A 22,705-nucleotide genomic window follows, 5' to 3' on the forward strand; every position below is an offset into this window, starting at 1 on the left:
CTCTGCATTCTTCCATTCTGGCCTCTTGAGCACTCCCCCATCCTTCACTCAACCATTAGCAGTTGAACCTTCAGCTGTCAAGGCTTTAAGCTCTGGAATTCCCTCCCTAAAACTCACTCTTCCCCTTAAAAATGATTCTTAAGCTTCCCCGTCACTGATTCCAACATTTCCTCCTTTGGCTCAGTGTAACTTTGTCTGTTCACCACTTATCATGGTATGAAGCAAAATAAATTCAAAAGTCAAATCAAGTTGCTATCTCGGAACAATCAGACATTTGTTTACCACTGTCACGAAGTTTACAAAAATCACTTCACTTCAATATGATAAAAATGCTACATAGAAATTAATAATGCCACAGTATCACACCCTCGTCTGGGTGCCAAGGAATTGAAGAGGTGAGTACACACTGATTATCCCTACAAGTGATGATTTATTTTCAACATATACTTTTAAATGCAAACATGAATTAGAACTATGGAATCTTAATAATTCCTTGATACCCCAGTGAAACAAATGGAACCAAGAAGAGAAACATGATTTGTGACGCAGAACTGCCTCGTCAGAGGCCTTAATTGAGAATTCTTTCAGATAGGGAATAGCAGTACATCAACAAAAAGAAATGTTATTCTACTATAGATTTCGACATAGACTAGACTTGTCCAATATCCGGCCTGCAGGCCTGCAAAGCCCAACAATGCAGCTGCGGAGGTACTTTCCAAAATGCTGGTAAGTGCAGTGGGAGATTCTTAAAGAAAATGCTCCTCCAATCAATTTGTTCCTCTCCCACCTTTAGCCTCATCAAGGCGTAAAAGGGCAAGGGAGAGCGACAGTGGGCGCGCGCCCTCGGGGAGAGCGACAGTGGGCGCGCGCCCTCGGGGAGAGCGACAGTGGGCGCGCGCCCTCGGGGAGAGCGACAGTGGGCGCGCGCCCTCGGGGAGAGCGACAGTGGGCGCGCGCCCTCGGGGAGAGCGACAGTGGGCGCGCGCCCTCGGGGAGAGCGACAGTGGGTGCGCGCCCTCGGGGAGAGCGACAGTGGGCGCGCGCCCTTGGCTTCATGCCACAACTTTATTTTGAAATTCATCTTTAATGTTGTGCCAAACCTTATCTTTCTGAAATTTGCACATCAGCCCCTTGAGCGAGAAGAAAATACAAATGTGGCCCCTGATCGAAAAGGTTCGATAAGCCTGACTAAACTGGAAACACACTCAAAGATGAGTAATCTCTTTGTTGTGCAAATTTTTTTTTGATGACTGAATTACACCAACTGTATTCAATATAATTTGAATATTTTGCAGGACAGTGGACAATGAAATTCAAACTACCTGGTGGAAACCATAACAGATAATATGAAGACTCACCGCTAAAGGACTTGACATCTTTTCTAAAGATTGAAGGATGCGTCTGGCAGTGGCACTAGTCACTCCATAAGATGGTGAACTTGCTGGCTTTGCTTTCATCTGTCTCCTTATTGGAACCTGGTGGTTATTAAGTTCACAATTTTTACAGCTTCAGAAAATTATCTATTTCATAGATGAAATTAGGTAGTGTTGCAGAAATGTCAGCATGATAACTTGCATCTTAATCTTTCCATATTTGAAATCAATGGGAACTCAAGGGTGAGAGTGGCCAAAGACAAAAAAGACTGAAAATTAGTGGCCTTGAACAAAATGGTCTGAAATCTTATTTGTGACAAGGAATCATGCAATTAAAGCACTTATGATCTGCAGTGAAATGCAAATGCTTTTCAGCCATTTCAAATGGGTGGAACTGTTAGTCTTCAAGTGGGTACAAACATTAATTTTCTCTTTGTTTACATTCTATTTTTGTCAAGACTGTCGACCAATGCATTTCTATAAAATCAGCAAAGTGACCTCAGCATTTCAGCATTCAATGCAGTTAGTGCATGTAATACAGGACATGCACAGTAAAGCAAAGGACTATGGCAGTGCTTGCAAACTATTATCCAATGGATCCCATGTTAACTCACCACCACTGTCTCAAGGGGAATTAGGGATGGGCAACAAAGGCTGGCCTTGCCACAAATATATATCTTAAAAATAACTCTTGAAAATTAACACGATCCCCAGATGCCAATAAAAAAGAGCAATAAATCAGCACAGTAACATTTGGTATGTTATTGAGTATTACTGAAAGACGACATTTTTTGTCGAAGATGTGTCTTTTTTCAGCAATACTCAAGTTCGCCTAAGCTATATATAATACATTTAATTATATAAATGTATATTCATCATATAATAATACATCATATAAATATGAAAATCTGTTTTTGAAGTACTTGGGAGAAATGTCATTTTCAGTATTCATGTAGGTTTCAGTCAAACATTCCATATTATATTCTGTTGAAGAGTCATACGGACTTGAAACATTAACTGTGTCCCTCTCCGCAGATGCTGCCAGACCTGCTGAGTTTTTCCAGGTATTTTTATTTTGGATTTCCAGCATCCGTAGTTTTTTGCTTTTATTCTATATTACATGCTGACTGAAGCCCAGGGGAGTCCTTTCCCTGCCACACACTTACGAGCTCCTCTCCCCCAACCCTGCCCACCCTCTCCACTGACCCACCCTGCTCACCTGCCCTTTCCTGCCCCCTCCCACTCACGTGCTCATGCCCACCCCCTCACACACCCACTTGTTCACGCCATCCCTCCCCAGCTCTCTCACCCACTCATACTCCCCCTCCCTAGTTCACTCCCACCCTGCACAGCTCGCTCATACCTACCCTTCCTCGTCATTCAGCCCCCAACTCACTCATCCTCTCCTCTTTCACCCTACCCCACCCCCAAACCTGGATTTCTCCATCTTGCCCTGATGTGGAAGAACTGGAATGGGGAAAAGCAGCAACTAAACCCCATGCCCCAGAGACTCAGCCCTCAAACTGGAGTGAAGAAAAGCAGCAATCAGCACCCAAACCCCATCCCTGGAGTCTCTGCCCTCAAACTCTCTTGGTTTCTTTGCTAATCTCACAACCCGGATCTCAGCCCTTCATGCTGCATCCTGAAGCCTAACTCTTAGCCTCTTTGCACCAACCTCCAGCCCCGCTCAGCTTCTCCTCCCTGCCCCTGACAGCCCCGCTCAGCCTCTCTCTCTCGCTTCCCCCCCACCCCCCCCAACCCCCTCCCTCCCTCACCCAGTCCAGTGGCACTGCTCCCACAGCACACAGCAGAGGCCTCAGCGGGTAGACAATGCAAACTACTCTGCTGGCTGCACAAGGGAGCAGCAGCTGTTGGGGGTGTGGCCTCAATCGCCCAATCACAGAAAGTCAGTCAAATTGGCAGCGGTTTCAACAGCATGAAGATGAATGATGGCTCACCTGGGCTAGGCTGAGGTGGGCGGGGACTAACTTGCTGAAATTCCGACTTTTGGAGAACAGCGGAAATTTCTCATCTCTGGAAACATGGCCCAACCATTTTCAGCTACTTCATCAATGACCTCCCTTCCATCATAAGATCAGAAGTGGGGATGTTCGTTGATGATTGCATAATGTTCAACACAATTCGCAACTCCTCAGATCCGAAGCAGTCCATGTCCAAATGCAGCAAGAACTGGACAATATCCAGGCTTAGGCTGACAAGTGGCATGTAACATTCGTGCCACACAAGCGCCAGGCAATGGCCATTTCCAACAAGAGAGAATCTAACCATCACCCCATGGCATTCAATGGCATTACCATCACCGAATCACCCACTATCAACATCCTTGGGTCACCATTGACCAGAAACTGAACCAGCCACATAAATACTATGGCTACAAGGGCACCAAGTCAGAGGCTAGGAATCCCGCAGCGAGTAACTCACCTCCTGACTCCCCAAAGCCTGTCCACCATCTAGAAGACACAAGTCAGGATGCGATGGAACGCTCTCCACTTGCCTGGATGAGTGCAGTTCCAACAACACTCGAGAAGCTTGATACCATCCAGGACAAAGCGCCCATTTGATTGGCATCCCACCCACAAACATTCACTCCCTCCAGCACCGACGCACAGCAACAGCAGTGTGTACCATCTGCAAGATGCACTTCAGGAACTCATCAAGGCTCCTTTGACAGAACCTTCCAAACACATGGCCCACTACCATCTAGAAGGACAAGGGCAGCAGACACATTGAAACACCACCACCTGGAAGTTCTCCTCCAAGCCACTCATCATCCTGACTTGGAACTATATCACTGTTCCTTCACTGTTGCTGGGTCAAAATCCTGGAACTCCCTTCCTAATAGCACTGTGGGTGTACCCTAACCACTTGGACCACAGCGGTTCAAGCAGGCAGCTCACCAACACCTTCTCAAGGGCAATTAGGGATGGGCCATAAACGCTGGTCTAGCCAATGACACCCGTGAAGAGTATTCCATCGCATGAATGAAAATAAAAACTACAGACACACGAAACTTCTAATGCCTGGCACAATCTAGCAGAAATATGTGCCTTGTTCAAATATTCTGGGAGGGGAATTATTTGCAGTACTTGTCAAAAAATGTTTTAATAATAATGTTTACTTCTTCCATCCGTCATTTGAATGTCGTAACTGTCTCAGTATCACACTGCTCTGTACAAAAACAAGGCAAGCATTTGAACCACGATGGTGATATGTTGACTGGCAACAAACAGGTGCACTGGTCACCACAGAATCCTTTACAAGAAATTTAATCCAGTCAAATTTTACTTTACAGATTGACTGGGCATTCAAAGTATGGAACATAGTAGCGAGCATTAGTCGCCACTTGGGGCCATATAGAATTTGGGAGAAAGGGAAAAGCTGTACAGCAATTTACTCAAAGCAGTGTTTGAGTGTTACCTCTTCACTCATTTGCTCAATGTGCAAAGCAGGTTTAAAACAAGTTAGGACAAGCAACACAAAGTTCCTGTGGATCTATGTTTCTCTTTTTAATGCCAATATTTTAGAACAGTATAAATAAACCATGTTATATTAATGCCCTCACACTGCCCAATACTAAATCAAAGCAGAGCTTCTTGCATAAATACAAACAGATGTGCACTTGGGTAACACCTTTTAGGGTCTCAGGATGTCCCAAAGCACTTCAGTTAATGAAGAGCTTTGGTTGCTGATGAAATTTCTACAGTAGAGAAAAGTTAAGATCTATAATTAGAAATTTAAAAGATGCTCCAGCAGACTTCTTGAGTTCGTTAACACAAGTTTGAAAAGCTGGCATTGTACTATTTCACAAAGTACTTCAAGTTGATTTACATCCTATATAAAATGTCAAGTGCATGTCGATTTAGCTGAACTTGTTTTGTTAACTCTAATGCCACCACAAAGAAGAAAGCCTTTTTAGTGACCCAAACATAGATCAATATCAAATGACAAATAAAGTCAAACAGGACACATGACTTAAGTTGAATCATTCAAGATACAAATTGGTCAGTGCCTCCCTTACAAAGCTCCACAGTATTGGAATAGAAAAAAAATCTCACCGGCACAAGAACAGCTTAAATCATAAACTGGGTTTTAATCCAGCATAAAAGCCAAAGAACCATCTGAACCTCGAGTTCTTGTATTGAAGTAGTCTGCTTGAACTTGAAAACATTCTTTTTCTTAAGCCACACCAAATTTTATCAGAAAGCACAAACTATAATAAATGATTAGACTAGTAGATCTGTTCAGGGGAAAGAAGGGACATACTATTGCAATTCAACATGCTTATTGCTGGGGTCTTAAGAAATAGGAGCAGAATGAGGCAATTTAGCCCCTCAAGCCTGCTCGGTCATTCAATAAGATCACGGCTGATCTGAATATGACCATAACTCCACTTTCCTGCCTGTTCCCCTTAACCATCAACTCCCTTGTAGATCAAAAATCAGTCTAACTCAGCTTTGAATTTATTCAATGGCCCAGCTTCCACAGCTCTTTGGGTATTGAATTCTGAAGATTCGGCCCTCTGAGTGAAGAAATTCCTCCATATCTCCATTTTAAATGGGAAACTCCTTATTTAAAACTGTGTCCCCTATTTCTAGATTCCCCCACAAGGGTAAACATCCTCTCAGCATCTACCCTGCCAAGCCCCATCAGAATCTTATATGCTTCGATAAAATCACCGCTCATTCTTCTAAACTCCAATAAGTGGAGGCCCAACCTGCTCAAAATTTCATGAGACAACCTGTTCATTCCAAACATCAAGTCATCCTTTCCAACTCAATATTTAAACCAAAGAAATGGATGATTCTAAACAAAAGCACAAAGATACAAAAAGTACAAAAAAAGAAACAGGAATGAGTTACACCTGCAGTTAGCTTTACCTGGTACGGTGTACCTCGTGTTTGGGAAGTTCTTCCTGCTGCTGCAGCCCCACCATATGTAGTCTTGCCAGGATAGAAAGGAGAATCCCCAAGCTGGCTTGAATTTAGTAAAGAAGTACTAATAAAAGACTGGAAAAAGCAAGATCATTTTGAATTTCACAATTTTACATTTTCAAGTAATGATTGTTCAATGATTACAAACAACATCAATGTTGTGTCATTGTACTTACTGGAGGTGAACTTCCAAAAGCAGACAGATTAAAAGATGGCCTTTTCAAGCTCGTAGCTGATTGTTGGGGAACTGAATGAAAGCGTTCCCCTTCTGGGGACCATAAAGGTGGTAAAGAAGCATTCCTTGAAGTTATCATATCTGTAACGGTAAGAACAATTAAAAAACAAAAACTTGATCCGTAAGTACATCTTCTGTCATTAAAGATTTAGCGCTGTTTGAAAGAAAGTATTAAAGTAGTTTTACTACTGAGCTATATCTCTAGCTGAGACATATTAATTTTGCCTGTACTCCAAAAGGACACTATAGGATTTCTTAATTGCGTAAGCAAAATACACTATTCTCACAAACACTCTACCTTTTTCCCCAATAACATAATAAGTATTTTATGTGACAATGAATCATTCAGATCAACTAGTCTGTTCCATTTCAGAAAGGGCTGTGCCACAATTTCGCTCAGCATTTCCAGTCTAGGAAGAAAAAAAAGTAGCCCCACAAGGAAATAGCCTATTCTGAAAGTGTAGGAACGTGGATATCTTTCGGCTCACATTTGATGCAGCCAGGCTCAAAAACAGTAAGATACCAATATTCACCATACAAACTCACAAAGGTGGTTTGGCTCAGTTACCAGAGGGTTTCTGCTAGGTAGCACTGTGGATCATCAAGTGTGCACTTGGCCATTTCAGACATTGCAAAGTTCTATCCTACTCCTTTAGCTGTTTGAAGTTGCAGTAGATCACACTGTAGAATTCCACATTTTTGTCACTGACAGCAGTTGCAGAATCAAGCAGTTTACTATGTAATTTCCAAAGCCATGATATGACGTAAACTTGACTTAAACAATTTTAGTTATATATTTTTGCAAGTAATATTTGTAATCGTAAGCTACAATGAACTGAAGGAATATCATGAAGAAGTATTAGTTTTTGCACAGGCTGGCAGAAACCAACATTTACAATTCCTCCAAACATGGGAGCAACAGATTATCCATATCATTGGATAAAGGGAAAACATTCAACAGTAAGCATAATGGGTTTATATATGCTGTGATTATGAAACACAGGAATTAATCACAGACTTTATATCACAGAGAGCCAATCAGCCCACAAATGGAACTGGTTATTCTTGCACTTATCTAGGTTTTGTTTCAATATTTTTGGTGGTAAAGCATCCCATGTCCAAAAACTCCTGAGAGCTGAAGATCCTTCTCATTTCTTCACTCATTCCTCTGGATGTAATTTTAAATCTATTCTTAAACCTTAGATACATAATAGGCAATCAGCTTGGAAAATCTCAACTAGCTTCTTAACCTGTTCCGTTGCAATTCCTAATTTTTGCTGTCAATTTAATATTTTTACTATCACTTTTTTGACTCAAATGCCATTCCTATAATGGAGAAAACAAAGGGGTAGTGGTATTGCCACTACCCGGGGTAATGCTCTGGGGACCCGGGTTCGACTCCCACCATGGCAAATGGTGGAATTTCATTTCAATAAAAATCTGGAATCAAAAGTCTAACAATAACGATTGTCAATTGTTGGAAAACCCATCTAGTTCACTAATGTCCTAATTTTCCTTGAAGGAAACCTGCCACCCTTACCTGGTCTGGCCTACCTGAGACTCCAGGTCCACAGCAATGTGGTTGATTCTTAAATGCCCTCCAAAATCACTGGAGGAGGCTCCACAAATGAGGGCGCTCAGCACATCAGTGTAAAAGATAAGGCTGAAGCATTCACAACAATCTTCAGTCAGAAGTGCTGAGTGGATGATCCATCTCAGCCTCCTCCAGAGGTCCCCAGCATCAAAGATGCCAGTCTTTAGCCAATTTGATTCACCCCACGTGACATCAAGAAATGGCAGAAGGCACTGGATACTGCAAAAGCTATAGGTCCTGACAATATTCTGGCAACAGTACTGAAGACTTGTGCTCCAGAACTTGCCACGCCCTTAGTCAAGCTGTTCCAGTACAGTGACAACACTGGCATCTATCTGGCACTGTGGAAAATTGCCCAGGTGTGTCCTGTACACAAAAAACAGGACAAAAGTAACTCAGCCAATTACCGCCCCATCAGTCTACTCCTGATCATCAGTATAGTGATGGAAGGGGTCATCAACAGTGCTATCAAGTGCCACTTGGTTAGCAATAACCTGCTCACTGACGCTCAGCTTGGTTTCCAACAGGCCCACTCAGTTCCTGACCTCATTACTGCCTTATTTCAACATGGACAAGAGTTGAACTCCAGAGGTGAAACGAGAGTGACAGCCCTTGACATTAAGGCAGCATTTGACTGAGCGTGGCATCAAGGAGCCCTAGGAAAACTGGAGTCAATGGGTATCGGGGGAAGACTCTCCGCTGGTTGGAGTCAAACCTAGCACATTGGAAGATGGTTGTGGCTGTTGGAAGTCAATCACCTCCGTTCTAAGACATCATTGCAGGAATTCCTCAGAGTAGTGTCCTAGGTCCAACCATCTTCAGCTGCTTCATCAATGACCTTCCTTCCATCATAAGGTCAGAAGTGGGGATGTTCGCTGATGATTGCACACTGTTCAGCACTATGAACAACTCAGCAGATACTGAAGCAGTCCATTTCCAAATGCAGCAAAACCTGGACAATATCCAGGCTTCGGCTGACAAGTGGCAACTAACATTTGTGCCACACAAGTGCCAAGAAATGACCATCTCCAACAACAGAGAATCTAACCATCGCCCCTTGACATTCAATGGCATTACCATTGGGGAATCCCCCACCATCAACTTCCTGGGGGGTCACCAAAGGCCAGAAACTGAACTGGACTAGCCATAAAAATACTGTGGCTACAAAAGCAGTTCAGAGGCTAGGAATCCTGTACTGAGTAACTCACCCCTTACTCCCCAAAGCCTGTCTGGCATCTACAAGGCACAAGTCAGGAGTGTGATGGAATGCTCCCCACTTGCCTGCATGAGCGAAGCTCCCACAACACTGAAGAAGCTCGACACCATCCAGGAGAAAGCAACCTGCTTGGATGGCACCCCATCCACAAACATGCACTCCCTCCACTACTGAGCACAGTGGCAGCAATGTGTACCATTTACAAGATACACTGCAGGAACTCACCAAGGCTTCTTAGACAGAACCTTCCAAACCCATGACCCACTAACATCTAGAAGGACAAGGGCAGCAGACACATAGGAAGTTCCCCTCCAAGCCACTCACCATCCTGACTTGGAACTATATCACCGTTTCTTTACGTCGCTGGACCAAAATTGTGGAACTCCCTTCATAACAGCACTGTGGTGTACCTACACCACATGCACTGCAGCGGTTCAAGAAGGCAGTTCACTACCACCTTCCCCAGGGGAATTAGAGATGGGCAATAAATGCGGGCCTAGACAGCAATGCCCATATCCTATAAAAATGAATTTTTTAAAAAGTCGCATGCAATATTCCAAATGTGGCCTAATCCTTTATCTTTAAATATGATGTGCACCTAAAAGCTACAGGCTCCCTCCACCTTAAAGCGTAAAATTTTAGGCTAGTGAACAGCTATGTTATGTAGACAACAGGAAAAATGAATTGTTCAATTTAACCTAACTATACTAAGCTTTTTGAAAGCGGAATCACAAACGCTCGTTACAACTAAACCATAAAATTATTGCCAATGAAAAATCTTAAAAGAATTATTTACCCTTATCAGAAGCTCGGGAAGAGAAACCACTTGTTGTGGAGATGTTATCATCTTCATGTAGAGAGCCAGAATCTTTGATTTCCTTTACCAGTGAGAATCCTGAATTGCCAATAGGAAAAGAGGAGGATGTGGACGGTTGGCAATCATGTGCTGGAGTATCTAGTGCAGCACAATTAAAGTGTGCTCGACTGAGAGCTGGTCGCAGGAGCAGCATTTCCGAGAAATTTAAAGCAGATTTGCTCGATGGTGTGCCTACTGTAAAAGTGAGAAACAAAATGTAAGATGCAAGTGTTTGATTCATGTTGCCAGCATATAAACGTGCACACAATTGTAACATGATTCTGTTCTTTTTTCCTCTTACAGATCATGAGTTACCATCATAACACTAACTGATCTTGGCTGCAAAGTGGGCAGCAGAGCAAAATAAACATATCGGGTTATAATGATTTTAGGAGGAACAGAAAAGAGGGAGGGAGGGAAGGAAGGCATACTGTAGATGCAAACCAAGACAAAGAAGCAGCTAGCTGAGATTAGGTGCAGAGAAATTGACACATGGAGTAACAAAAGAATATTTTTTTAAAATTGCAAATTTGCAGACTAAATATAAGCCATGGGAGACGACTTCATTTTCAGAGTGCTAAGGACAAACAGGGGTGAGAAATAAACAAATTGAAAATGGCAGATAGTCTATAGATAGCATAATGCATAACACAATTAACTATGGGAAGAATTTATGAAAGGGGTCAAGAGGAAGTATGAAGAGAATCAACAAAATTTAAAAAGTATTGTACAAATACATCAGTTTTTTTTTTATTCATTCGCAGGATGTGGGCTTCGCTGGCTGGATCAGCATTTATTGCCTATCCCTAGTTGCCCTTGAGAAGGCAGTGATGCGCTGCCTTCTTGAGTCGCTGAGGTCCATGTGCTGTTAGGAAGGGAATTCCAGGATTTTGATCCAGGGACAGTGAAGGAATGGCAATGTATTTCCAAGTCAGGATGGTGAGTGACTTGGAGGGGAGCTTCCAGGTGCTGGTGTTCCCATCTATCTGCTGCCCTCGTCCTTCTAGATGATTGTGGTCGTGGGTTTGGAAGGTGCTGTCGAAGGAGCCTTGATGAATTTCTGCAGTGCATCTTGGAGATGGTACACACTGCTGCTACTGTGCGTCGGTGGTGGAGGGAGTGAACGTTTGTGGATGTGGTGCCAACCAAGCAGGCTGCCTTTTCCTGGACGGTGTTGAGCTTCTTGAGTGTTGTGGGAGCTGTATTCATCCAGGGGCAAGTGGGGAGTATTCCATCGCACTCCTGACTCGAGCCTTGTAAATGGTGGACAGGTTTTGGGGAGGCAGGAGGCGAGTTACTCATCGCATGATTCCTAGCCTCTGACCTGCTCTTGTAGCCACAAGTATAAAGTGTTTTTAAATGAGACACAAGGATAAGAGTTACTAGGGGATAAGCAGAAATTGGTGGGGCTATTTATTAAATACTGCTCATAAGAGAAGCATATTCAGGAGGAAGTAAACCCCAAGTTAAAAAGTGAGTTAACTGATATTAAAATAAATACTAGGGAAGAAAATTATAATAACCAAATGTGGATTTGAGAAGGAAAGACCATTGGATAAACCTGATAAGAGCTCTTTGAGGAGGTGACCAAAATGATGGATGAGGGAATTTTAATCTAAGTGGAACACATGGACTTGAGAAAATATTTGACAAGATAACACAAAGGAAACTATTGGGGAAGATTAAAAGGCAGAATTGGTGGGAGGAGGGGGTAGCAAATTGCATTAAAACTGGTTAGGAGAGAAGAAAGAGAGGACGTTAAGAGCAGTTTCTGAGTGGTTGGAATTAGGCAGGAGTATCCTACAGGATTCTGTTCCGAAACTATTTCTGTTCACTGTATAAATCAACGATTTGGCTATAGTGCTGCAAGGGTGGCGGCCAAACTTGTCATTGCTGGGAGTCATTTTATATAATAGAGGGCCAAAAGAAAGTTGCAAGGTGCTATAAATAAAATGGTATAATGCAAAAAAGATGGAATTTAATGGAAGCATATTTTGATAGAAGTAATTTGAACAGGCAAAAGATGGATTAGGTGGATAAACAGAATAATTTGGGGGCTCAGATTCACAAGACATTAAAAGTAGCACCATCAATGGATAAGGCCATACATAAAAGACTGATGGAATACAGGATTTTATAGCAGGGGGTATACAGTACAAATGAGATGTAATGGTGAACCTACACAAAACTTACACAAAGAGCATAGGAATAGTTTGCACAGTTTTGGGCTTTCCACCATAGGATGGATGTTAAGACAACAAAAAAAAAAGCACAGATTCACTAGGATTTTGCCAAGTATGGGAAAATCCAATCTATCCAAAACCATGGAAAAGTGGTGTTCTCATTAGAGCAGAGGAGATTGAGGCGATTTGATAAAGATAGAGAAAAAGACCATCTTCACACATTAAGTGGTCTAGAACAAAGGAACATAGGGACAAGATTACATTTAAGACATTTAGGTCAGAGAACAGGAGAGGTTTTTTTTTGTATTCAAATGTTATCAAGTTGCGGGATGCACTGCCAGACTTATCAATTGAAGCAGAGACCATTTCCAACATTTAAGAATAAGTTAGAGCAAACAGCGTAACTGACAAATCTCAAACGAAAGCACCACTACCATCAAACTTGTTACTTGGAAACAATGCTTTACTGTCAAGCAGTAGAGAAAGCATGTAATCATAATTAAACAAAACTATATGTTCAAATTAATCAGACACAAAGAGCAAGATTTAAACACTTGCATAGCTTTCTCTGCTGAAAAATGCATCAGTTTCTCTATGGTTGGAAAACTTGACTGCGTGCAACAAAATGGGCCCTCACTATAGCAGGAAAAAATTAAGATATTCCTCGTATTTTGCGAGTGACACCTGCCTTGCTCCCCAAAGGAATACTTCCTTGACAAGGGAATCTCTAGCAAACACCTTTTCACTGAGCCATGTTGTTCATTCTACTGGCAGAAGGGCATAACCCCAATATACTTAGCCTTGCAACTTGCTGTTGTTTAAACACAATTCAGGTTTGATGAACTACAGTTGTGGCCCTTCACTACAACATGAAGGTTCAAGCTGGCAGTTATGAAACATTAGATTTTTGGAAGAGAGTCTGTCCAGGTTTGCAACCAAGCAAAGATGCAAACCTATGCACTTACTTCATCCAAACTCTCTCGAAGAAACTGGACTTAAGGGTAACCCTCACAGAATAGCTATCCTTCATAATTCTAATTGAACAAATTGGTTCCTTTACAATATATCAGTAGTAGAAATCAAACAACCACATTCATAACATTTTATTAATTCTATCATGTTAATTCATTGAGTACATCCAGAATTAACATTTCTTTATCAGCATTAACCAATTTAAATGCAGATAATAAGCTTTATAATTGTACAACTACCTGCTGCACTGCCGGTTGTTGGCGCTGGTTGATGCCTTCCATTATCAAATGGCGGCGTCTCATTGACAAGAACTGGAACATTTTCATGATTGTTTACCGGTCCCCTTGTTTCAGCTGGTTCTGTCTTTGAAACCTTGCCAAAGTATTTCTGCAGCCATCCAGGAACTATATTCTTGACAGTGTTTGTAACTCTTCCAATGATTCCCTGCGGGCAAAGAGTTTTTAAAAAAAATCAGATTTAACAATAATGACTATCAATTTCCCTTTCTTGGTTTAGAAGTCACACTGAATTAATTACTAGGGCTCTCTGACCCAAGTTTGAACCATTTTTCAACAATCCTATGCAAAGTGATTGTTGATTCAATGACTGGTCTTACAACTCAGAATAGAGAGGAAGCACTAACCTGAGAAAGTTAGGGTGAATGAAACGAGTAATGAATTTGTGTGTACACTCAAGTTAAGATATTTAACATATCATAGCTTTCCAGAATTTAACATTTGCAATAAGTTTGAGCTGACAATAGTAACATCTGCAGCTTCAAAGGTAGCTGCCTTGTTATTTCTACTGCAATTCTATCAGCTATGAGAATAACAGGAGCACATCATAGAATTATACAACAAAGGAGGCCATTCAGCCCCTTGCCCTTGTACCAGCGTTTCCCCACCCTTGCCTCATAGCACAAATTTTTTTCTCTTTCAAGTATTTATTCAATTCCCCACTGAAAGTTATTATTGAATTTGCTTCTAATGCCCTTTCAGGGAGTGCATGCCAGTCCGTAACAGCTCGTTGTTTAAAAATATTCTCATCTTGCTTCTGGTTCTTTTGTTAATTATGTTAAATCTGTGTATTCTGGTTACTGATCCTTCTGCCACTGGAATCAGTTCCTCTTTATTTACTCAATTAAAACCCATCACAATTTTGAAGACTTCCATTAATCTTCTATTAACCTCCTGTGCTCAAAGGAAAACAACCCACCTCCTCTAGTCTTTCCAAATAGCTCAAGTTCTACATCTTTGGTACCATTCCAGCAAATCTTCTCTGCACCCTCTCTCAGGCCATGATGTAGTTCCTAAAGTGCAATTTTCATAACTGGGCACAATACTCTAGCCAAAGGCTAACCAGTGATATACAAAGATTTACCATATCTTGCTTTTGTACTTCATGTCCATTTGTAAAGATAAGCATCCCATATGCTTTGTGTTTTAAAAAGCCTCTTCAACTTGTCACGCAAAGATGTTTCTACATGCATCCCCAGGTTTTTCTGTTCTTGCACTTCTTTTAAAATTGTACCATCTCATTTATATTGCTTCGCCTCATTCTTCCTACCAAAAAGCACTACTTCACACTTCCCTGTGTAAAATTGTTTCTGTCTAGGTCCTACTGTTTACTGCATTTGAGTTGCCTGTCATCTGAAAACTTTGAAATTACACCCTGTATACTTAAGTCCATTTATTAATATATATTAGACAGAGCAATGGTCCCAATATCGACCCCTGGGGATAGCACTGTACACTTCCTTCCAGGCTGGAAAACAATCATTCACCACTACTCTGTGCATTCAATCTCTTAGCCAATATTGTGTTCACATTCCCCCTCCTTCATGAAGCCCATGGGGTTGAATTTTACTTAAAGTATGTTATGCAGTGCTTTATCAAACACTTTTTGAAAAGGTCCATATACAAAGATAGAAGACGAAGGATTAACTCAAGAATGCAACCGAGTGCAACCCATTTTACACAAGAATTCACCTAACCTAATTAATCTCCTGAGATGTTCTGCAAACTTGCTTTCTGTTCCCCATCTCACAAACAGAAAAATGAAGCAAATTGAAGATCATTAATCTACTCCCAAAATAACAGGTTAACTGCTACTGTTGACATGACTTCACAGAGATCCCCAGAGATTCAGAAACTATATTTCAAAGTATATTCAATGACATCTGCAGACCTTAATTCAATTTGTTTTGGATGCTCACCTAGTTCTCTTTTAATCTTTTATTTAGAAGTCCATTCCATATGTGTAGGGGTTTGGAGGCAGGGGGGTGGAATTTATTCCAGGTTATGCGCAAGAATCTTTAGTTTTATATTCATATCCTGAAGTTAAGCACGGCTTGCATCGATATAATTCACTCCTCTCCAATTTTAAAAATTACATCGTATCTGAACTTCATAACATCAAATCCCACCATTATTTTTCGTTATCTTCTACAAATCCCCTATGGCTAGGTGCCCTAGCAAAGTTGGGAACTTGGCTTTGCCAAAAACAAAAAATGTTTAAAAACTGCTGGAGACAATATCAACACGGGCAGTATAAATATGCCAAAGTGCCCATCTGAAGTGGCATTTCAACAAAATGTACTATAAACAGCTTCAACATTTGAGTACTACATTTATCTTTGACATGAACAACCCAGTGAATCAGTGAATGACGAAGTATTATTGAAGACATAGTCAATTCTTCTAACTATATTTGCTCCCATTGGAAGAATAGCATTGTAACCTTCAGTAATTATGAATAGTGCTGTGCTGTTCTTTTATAGCTGTCATCAAAAACTCCCAGGCATCACTCTGTAGGCCATGGGAGTTTAGAACTTGTGTTCAGGAGCATAACCCTATAAAAACACAAGATAGTGGAAAAGAAAGTTCAGCAAGCATTTCAAGTAGTTACGAATATGGGTAGTCTCAGAACAAGAACCAAGAGCCTAATAATAATGTGATAGAATTAGTCGAATTGCACAAATATATCTAGGAGACAATTTCGCTCCAAGGAAAAATCATCATAGCCGTCAAGACAATGGTGAGGGGTAAGCTGCCTTGCTACATCACCATGCTAGTAATCCCTATGAATCATCATGCCTCATTGCTGTCTTGCTGAAGTGTTTACCTTCAAATTGCTAATCATAACTTCAAGTGACATAATGAATACAAACGATACAAGTTTCTATATTGAGTGTTTGACTGCATTTGAAATATTGATATAGAATGCAGTATACACTGGTCTTTGTATTTAGTAATGAGACATCTGAAATAAGATGTCAGATTTCATATGGATGGATTTTTGAATGAGGCCAGTAGTGCAGATTTGGAACACTAACACACTGAGCCAGAGTGGCACGGCACAGGTTTACATTCGTAATTTCACAAGGTACTCAAAAGCAAAGGTGGGAGGGGAAGGGGGGAGAACAGGGGGTAAATTTAGCTCAACCTTTTGATTGAGGGACATATTAGTAGTCAAAAATAAAGAGGTAAAACTGGTGAAAGAGCAAAAAAGGCAAGGAAATGTGGGAGCAGTTCCTATACAGGCCTTTGTTTTATCACAAATAAAAGGAACATACTAGGAATCATCTGTAACAAAATACTGAAAGCCCCCACACCAAACTTCAAATGTTCAGGGAAAATGGTATTTTTGGTATACTTGTCTTTGTAATATGTTTGCTGAAGATCCATAGCAAACATGAAAATACAATTCATGGGATGCAATATTTTGAAATCAAAGGTCAAGAAACAAATTACATTGCCAACACCATTTTAGCCTTATTTTAGATACAAAACAGATTCTATGTTCTCATAACTGAAACAAAACCAAAAAGTTCCTCTGAAACAGTGTAAATGGATGTCCACAATCTCCCTCTAAAAGACATTGGAATATCACTAGGATAAACTTCTACAAACACAAACTTGTGAGTTCCATACCTTTCCCAGTCTTTGCTCTCAAAAATTCTGGGCTTTTTTGGGGAGCATCCTGAGAAAATCAGACTTTTCAGTTTTGACAGAAATAATTGTGGGGTGAACTTAAAGTATATATTAAATAATATACAAAAGCAAACCCAGAACATTACGTAAAGTTACATTATGACAACAAAATAAGGGGGTACAGGCTCAAAATCAATTTAGGATGGATTCAAGAAAGTTCATGAAATGATCTGTTTGCAACAGATAAGGCTGCATGTTGTAATGATGAGACTGGAAAGTCTTTTAGGGGAGATGATCCAAGGTGAAGCTTACCTGTACCTATTTTGTGAAGTTTAGCTCTTAGCCCACCACCTATGTTGCTCAATGAAAATGTCATTTACAATGCAAGAAAAAAAGCTTGCACTTGTGCTGCATTTTTAAACAGAGAAAAAAAAACACAAGGCACTTCATAAAGCAATAGTGAACCCTAAGCCAAAGAAGCAGATATTAGGAAGAAGTGACTAAAATTTTGGCCAAGCACGGAGGGCGCAGATGTTGAGGTAGGGACTGGCAGAGCATGACAGCTACCAAAGGCAAGAGGGAAGCCAGTTCAGAGGAATGGACAGCTTTAGTGGGAGAAGTTGGGGACTGAGTGAGGTTTCAGAGACAATAAGGCTATAAAAGGGAATTATAGATGAAAATTTAAAATTTAAAAAGATCAGGAGCCAATGTAGGTTAGCAAGGACAGAAACAATGAGTAAGAGGGATGAAAAGTACAGGTAGGATACAAAAGGCAATTTTGGATGAGCCAACATTTACAAAGTGGAGGACAAGAAGCAGGCTTGGATATATTGAAATAGAGATGACAAAGACATAGTTGTATTGCAGCAGCAGAAATGTTGATAGAGGCAAACAATACTACAAAGGTGAATGTGGATGACTTCTATGATGCAGATGGAGTCAGAATCACAGTTCAGATTCAAAGAGGATGATAAGGCTGCAACCAGTCTGGCTTAGCCAGTGGACAGAATTGATGCCAAGGGATCAAGTTTGAACTGGGTCCCAAGGCAATGGCTTCAGCCTTACCAACATTTAGCTGGAGGAAGTTGTGGCTCATCTAAGACATGCAGTCTGGTAACACAAAAGCAGTAAAATAGTCAACAAAGACTGGGTGTTGTCTGCAAACAACCATAAGGTGGCTGGAGATTGTGTGGATGATGTTACTAGAAAGCAACATGTGGATAAGGAAAAGGAGACAGCCATGGATAGATCTTCAATGAACCATGGGCGTAATGGAGTGGGAAGAGAAACCATTGCTGGAGATATCCTGGTTACGATCATGTTGGTAAGAGTGCAACAAAGCAAGGGTAGTCCTGTTCACTTAGGACTTAAATTTTGTGCATCCCTGAGTTCCTTCACCCTACCATTGGCAGTCACACCTTTAGTGGTCTAGGGCACAAATTGAATTCCCTCCTTAAACTTATCTGCCTCTCTCTCCTCAAAGGTGAGTCTTAAAACCCCTCTCTTAGGCCAAACTTTTAGTTATCTGTGCTATCATCTCCTTGTGTGGCAGTGTTAAATTTTTATCTGCTAACACTCCAGTGAAGCACTTTGGGATCTTTTACAATGTTAAAAGCAACAAACAAACACAGGTTGTTGTATGGTTACCTGCAAGAACAATTTTAAAAGTATAGTGCCTGCGCAAAGAATTTGCAGTGTACCAGTGCAAACAGTCAATGAGTCAGTCAAAGAACAAGGATAGAGGAAACATGAGGGAAGGAGTGAAAGATGCAATAATAATAGATAGGGGTGGTAAGGCATATAACAAAAGATAAAGTACACAATGAGGCTTGACAGTATGTGCAGCAAGAGCAACCATAATCCTTACAAGTTGGCGAGACATGGTTGCACACCTTACAGATCCATTACATATACTGCAGACAGACATATACATTGCTTTCATTGAAATTCTTTCCAGACAACAAAAATATCAATGTGGCTGCGTCACCTGTACCTCAGTTAGTGGCACTCGCACCTGAATCAAGGATCAGGGTTCAAGTTCCACTCCAATACTTGGGCACAAAAATCAAGGCTGACACTCCAATACAGAACTGAGAGTGTGCTGCACTGTCTGAGGTGCTGTCTTTCAAATGGGATGTTAAACCCATCTGCCCTCAAGTGGACATAAAAGATCCAGGGCACTATTTCAAACAGAAACAGAGGAGTTATCCCCAGTGTTATAACCAAAATTTATCCCTCAGAAGGGCTGAAGGACAATTACCTTCGGCTAACATAAGCATATATTAGAGCCTCTTATTTTCTCTTCCATTTTGATAAGCAATGCAAGGCCATTGCTCACAGTGATCTAGAGCAGTAGAGAAACTATGTTAATGTTCTATTCAGAATTAACTGAAGTACAAAAGTTTGATGGAAATTAACGTTAGAGGTGCTCAAAAATTAGACAGGTAATACATTTTGAATACCAAGGTTTTTGGAGCGCAGAGACCCATACTGTAAAAAGTGACAATCACGCAATTTAAATGTAAGTAATTTAAAACCAGTTTTACCAAGTACAGATTCAACGAGCAACATAATGGCCTAAATTCAGAAAGTAAAACATTCAATTGGCCCACTGATGACTCATGTTAAAATGTAAGTTTAAAAAGAAATCTGTGGCGAGTCTGCTACTCCACATACAGGCAGTGCGCCAAGTCCGCATGTCAAGACGCAACTGGCACCCCCCACCCCCGAATGTAGTGGAGAAAAGAGGTTAAAATCTAGCAACACGAGAGTACAGACCAAAATCGCGGTGCCGAAAGACACAAACTTCAACAAGAGGAGTGTAAAATCAGTAATGTGAAATGTTATGGAAGATCCCTAATGAAGGTACAAGTCGATCAGCTACGCGCCAAAACCCCCCATGACGGTTAAAAGGACTGAAAAACCGTGGAGAACCGAGGATCTGCGCCGAGAGGCTCAGGACCCGCGGGGGGGTTGCAAACACGGGATCATGAAAAAAGAAATAGAGAACGAGAGACAGAGAAAGAGGGAGGGAGAAAGCCGGTCTTACCTCCGGCCATCAGAATGCAACTGGGGGGGGGGGGGGGCACCGGAAGCGAGTAACAAGCCGACGGGAAGCGGACTAACAGCATTTATAATAAGTAAACACAATGAAACAAAACCCAGGGGATGTTCCAGTGGGAATTACTGCTTGTTCGATTGCATCTTCCTCTTTTCACCGAGCTAGGCCCGGCCTTGATAGCGACTCTTCATCACTCGCTCAAAGCCAGCACCTAGGCCGCGGCTCGCGCACACCGCCTCAGCCGAGAGCGGGTATCGCTCCATCTCCTCCTGCGACAGCTTTATATAAACCGACAGAGGCGGATTGTAAATCTTTAAAAACAATTACCTGGTTCTTCGCGTAGGGTTTGCTAATGATGTGGTGTCTCTTATTTCGGATTTTACCTCCACCAGCTCCTCCTCCTGTCGCCGCCGCCATGTCTGAATCTGTCTGCCTGCCAGTCGCTCGCGCCGCTCTCTATCGCCTAGCAGCCGTGTCCGGGGGGGGGGGGGGGGGGAAGTGGAAGGAGGGAAGAGGGTGGGGGTTCCACGCTCTAACGTCACAAGCGGTTCTACGCCTTCTCCCGCAACAACGCACTTTCCCTCGGCCGTCAGCCACCCGCTCGCTCTCTCGCTCGCACGCAAGCGCCTTCCCTCCAGGGGAGGGTTTTTTCCGCCCTCAACGCACGAAGTGCGCACAAGAGCCAGCGTGTGCCAGCACGCGTCATCACGCCGCCAGACGCTGCCATTGGCTCCGCCTGACAAACGCCCGCAAAGCATCAAGGGAGCAGAAGGAAGAGCGGCGGATGCAACGGCTGTTCCCTTTTCCATCATCCCCCCCCCCCCCCCCAAAAAAAACTGGGAGGGGATTGGGGATGGAGGGGGATAGGTGGGGATGGGGGGGGGAGAGATATGGGGGGTGGAGAGATATGGGGGGGTGGAGAGATATGGGGGGGGGGAGAGATATGGGGGGGGAGAGATATGGGGGGGGAGAGATATGGGGGGGAAAGATGGGGGGGGAGAGATAGGGGGGGAGAGATGAGGGAGGGGGATAGGGGGGGAGATAGGGGGGAGGGAGGGGGGATAGGGGGGATGGAGGGGGATAGGGGGGATGGAGGGAGGGGGGATAGGGGGATGGAGGGAGGGGGGATAGGGGGGATGGAGGGAGGGGGGATAGGGGGGATGGAGGGAGGGGGGATGGAGGGAGGGGGGATGGAGGGGGGATAGGGGGAGATGGAGGGAGGGGGATGGGGGGGATGGAGGGAGGGGGATGGGGGGGATGGAGGGAGGGGGATGGGGGGGATGGAGGGAGGGGGATAGGGGGGGATGGAGGGAGGGGGATAGGGGGGGATGGAGGGAGGGGGATAGGGGGGGATGGAGGGAGGGGGGATAGGGGGGGATGGAGGGAGGGGGGATAGGGGGGGATGGAGGGAGGGGGGATAGGGGGGGATGGAGGGAGGGGGGATAGGGGGGGATGGAGGGAGGGGGGATAGGGGGGATGGAGGGAGGGGGGATAGGGGGGGATGGAGGGAGGGGGGATAGGGGGGGATGGAGGGAGGGGGGATGGGGGGGATGGAGGGAGGGGGGATGGAGGGAGGGGGGATGGAGGGAGGGGGGGATGGAGGGAGGGGGGATAGGGGGGATGGAGGGAGGGGGATAGGGGGGGATGGAGGGAGGGGGGATAGGGGGGGGATGGAGGGAGGGGGGATAGGGGGGGATGGAGGGAGGGGGGATAGGGGGGGATGGAGGGGGGGGGATGGAGGGAGGGGGGATGGGGGGGATGGAGGGGGGGGGATGGAGGAGGGGGGATGGGGGGGATGGAGGGAGGGGGGATAGGGGGGGATGGAGGGAGGGAGGGGGAGGGAGGGAGGGAGGGGGGGATGGAGGGAGGGGAGGGGGGATGGAGGGAGGGAGGGGGGATGGAGGGGAGGGAGGATGGAGGGGGAGGGGGATGGAGGGAGGGGGGATGGGGGGGATGGAGGGGAGGGGGGATGGAGGGAGGGGGGGATGGAGGGGAGGGGGGGATGGAGGGAGGGAGGGGGATGGAGGGGAGGGAGGATGGAGGGAGGGGGGATAGGGGGGGGATGGAGGGAGGGGGGATAGGGGGGGATGGAGGGAGGGGGGATGGGGGGGATGGAGGGAGGGGGGATAGGGGGGGATGGAGGGAGGGGGGATAGGGGGGGATGGAGGGGGGGGGGTAGGGGGGGATGGAGGGAGGGGGGATAGGGGGGATGGTGGGAGGGGGCTAGGGGGGGAGGGTGGAGGGGGGATAGGGGGGGGATGGAGGGAGGGGGGATGGGGGGATGGCCACGGGAAGGCGTGGGATCTGGAGGGGGATGGAGAGGCGCGGGGG

General features: G+C 43.8%; 1 protein-coding gene across 4 annotated transcripts in view; it reads right to left on the bottom strand.

The window, feature by feature from the left end:
• The window catches only part of nup153 (nucleoporin 153), a 64,303-nt gene extending 43,294 nt beyond the window's left edge, over window positions 1-21,009 (bottom strand). For 3 of the 4 annotated variants that reach the window (XM_078536909.1, XM_078536911.1, XM_078536908.1), the window contains exons 1-6: window positions 20,702-21,009; window positions 13,621-13,825; window positions 10,167-10,421; window positions 6,502-6,641; window positions 6,272-6,400; window positions 1,359-1,475 (exon numbers count right to left, since the gene is read on the bottom strand). In XM_078536909.1, coding sequence (XP_078393035.1) covers window positions 1,359-1,475; window positions 6,272-6,400; window positions 6,502-6,641; window positions 10,167-10,421; window positions 13,621-13,825; window positions 20,702-20,791 — 936 coding nt within the window. In that variant the 5' untranslated portion in view covers window positions 20,792-21,009. The remainder of the gene's footprint in view (window positions 1-1,358; window positions 1,476-6,271; window positions 6,401-6,501; window positions 6,642-10,166; window positions 10,422-13,620; window positions 13,826-20,701) is intronic. The other variant, XM_078536910.1, reaches the window with a different exon arrangement.
• Between the last annotated feature and the right edge of the window lie 1,696 nt (window positions 21,010-22,705).

This window comes from Cetorhinus maximus, unplaced genomic scaffold (genome assembly GCF_964194155.1).
Source record: "Cetorhinus maximus unplaced genomic scaffold, sCetMax3.hap1.1 HAP1_SCAFFOLD_1654, whole genome shotgun sequence".
Taxonomy (NCBI): domain Eukaryota; kingdom Metazoa; phylum Chordata; class Chondrichthyes; order Lamniformes; family Cetorhinidae; genus Cetorhinus; species Cetorhinus maximus.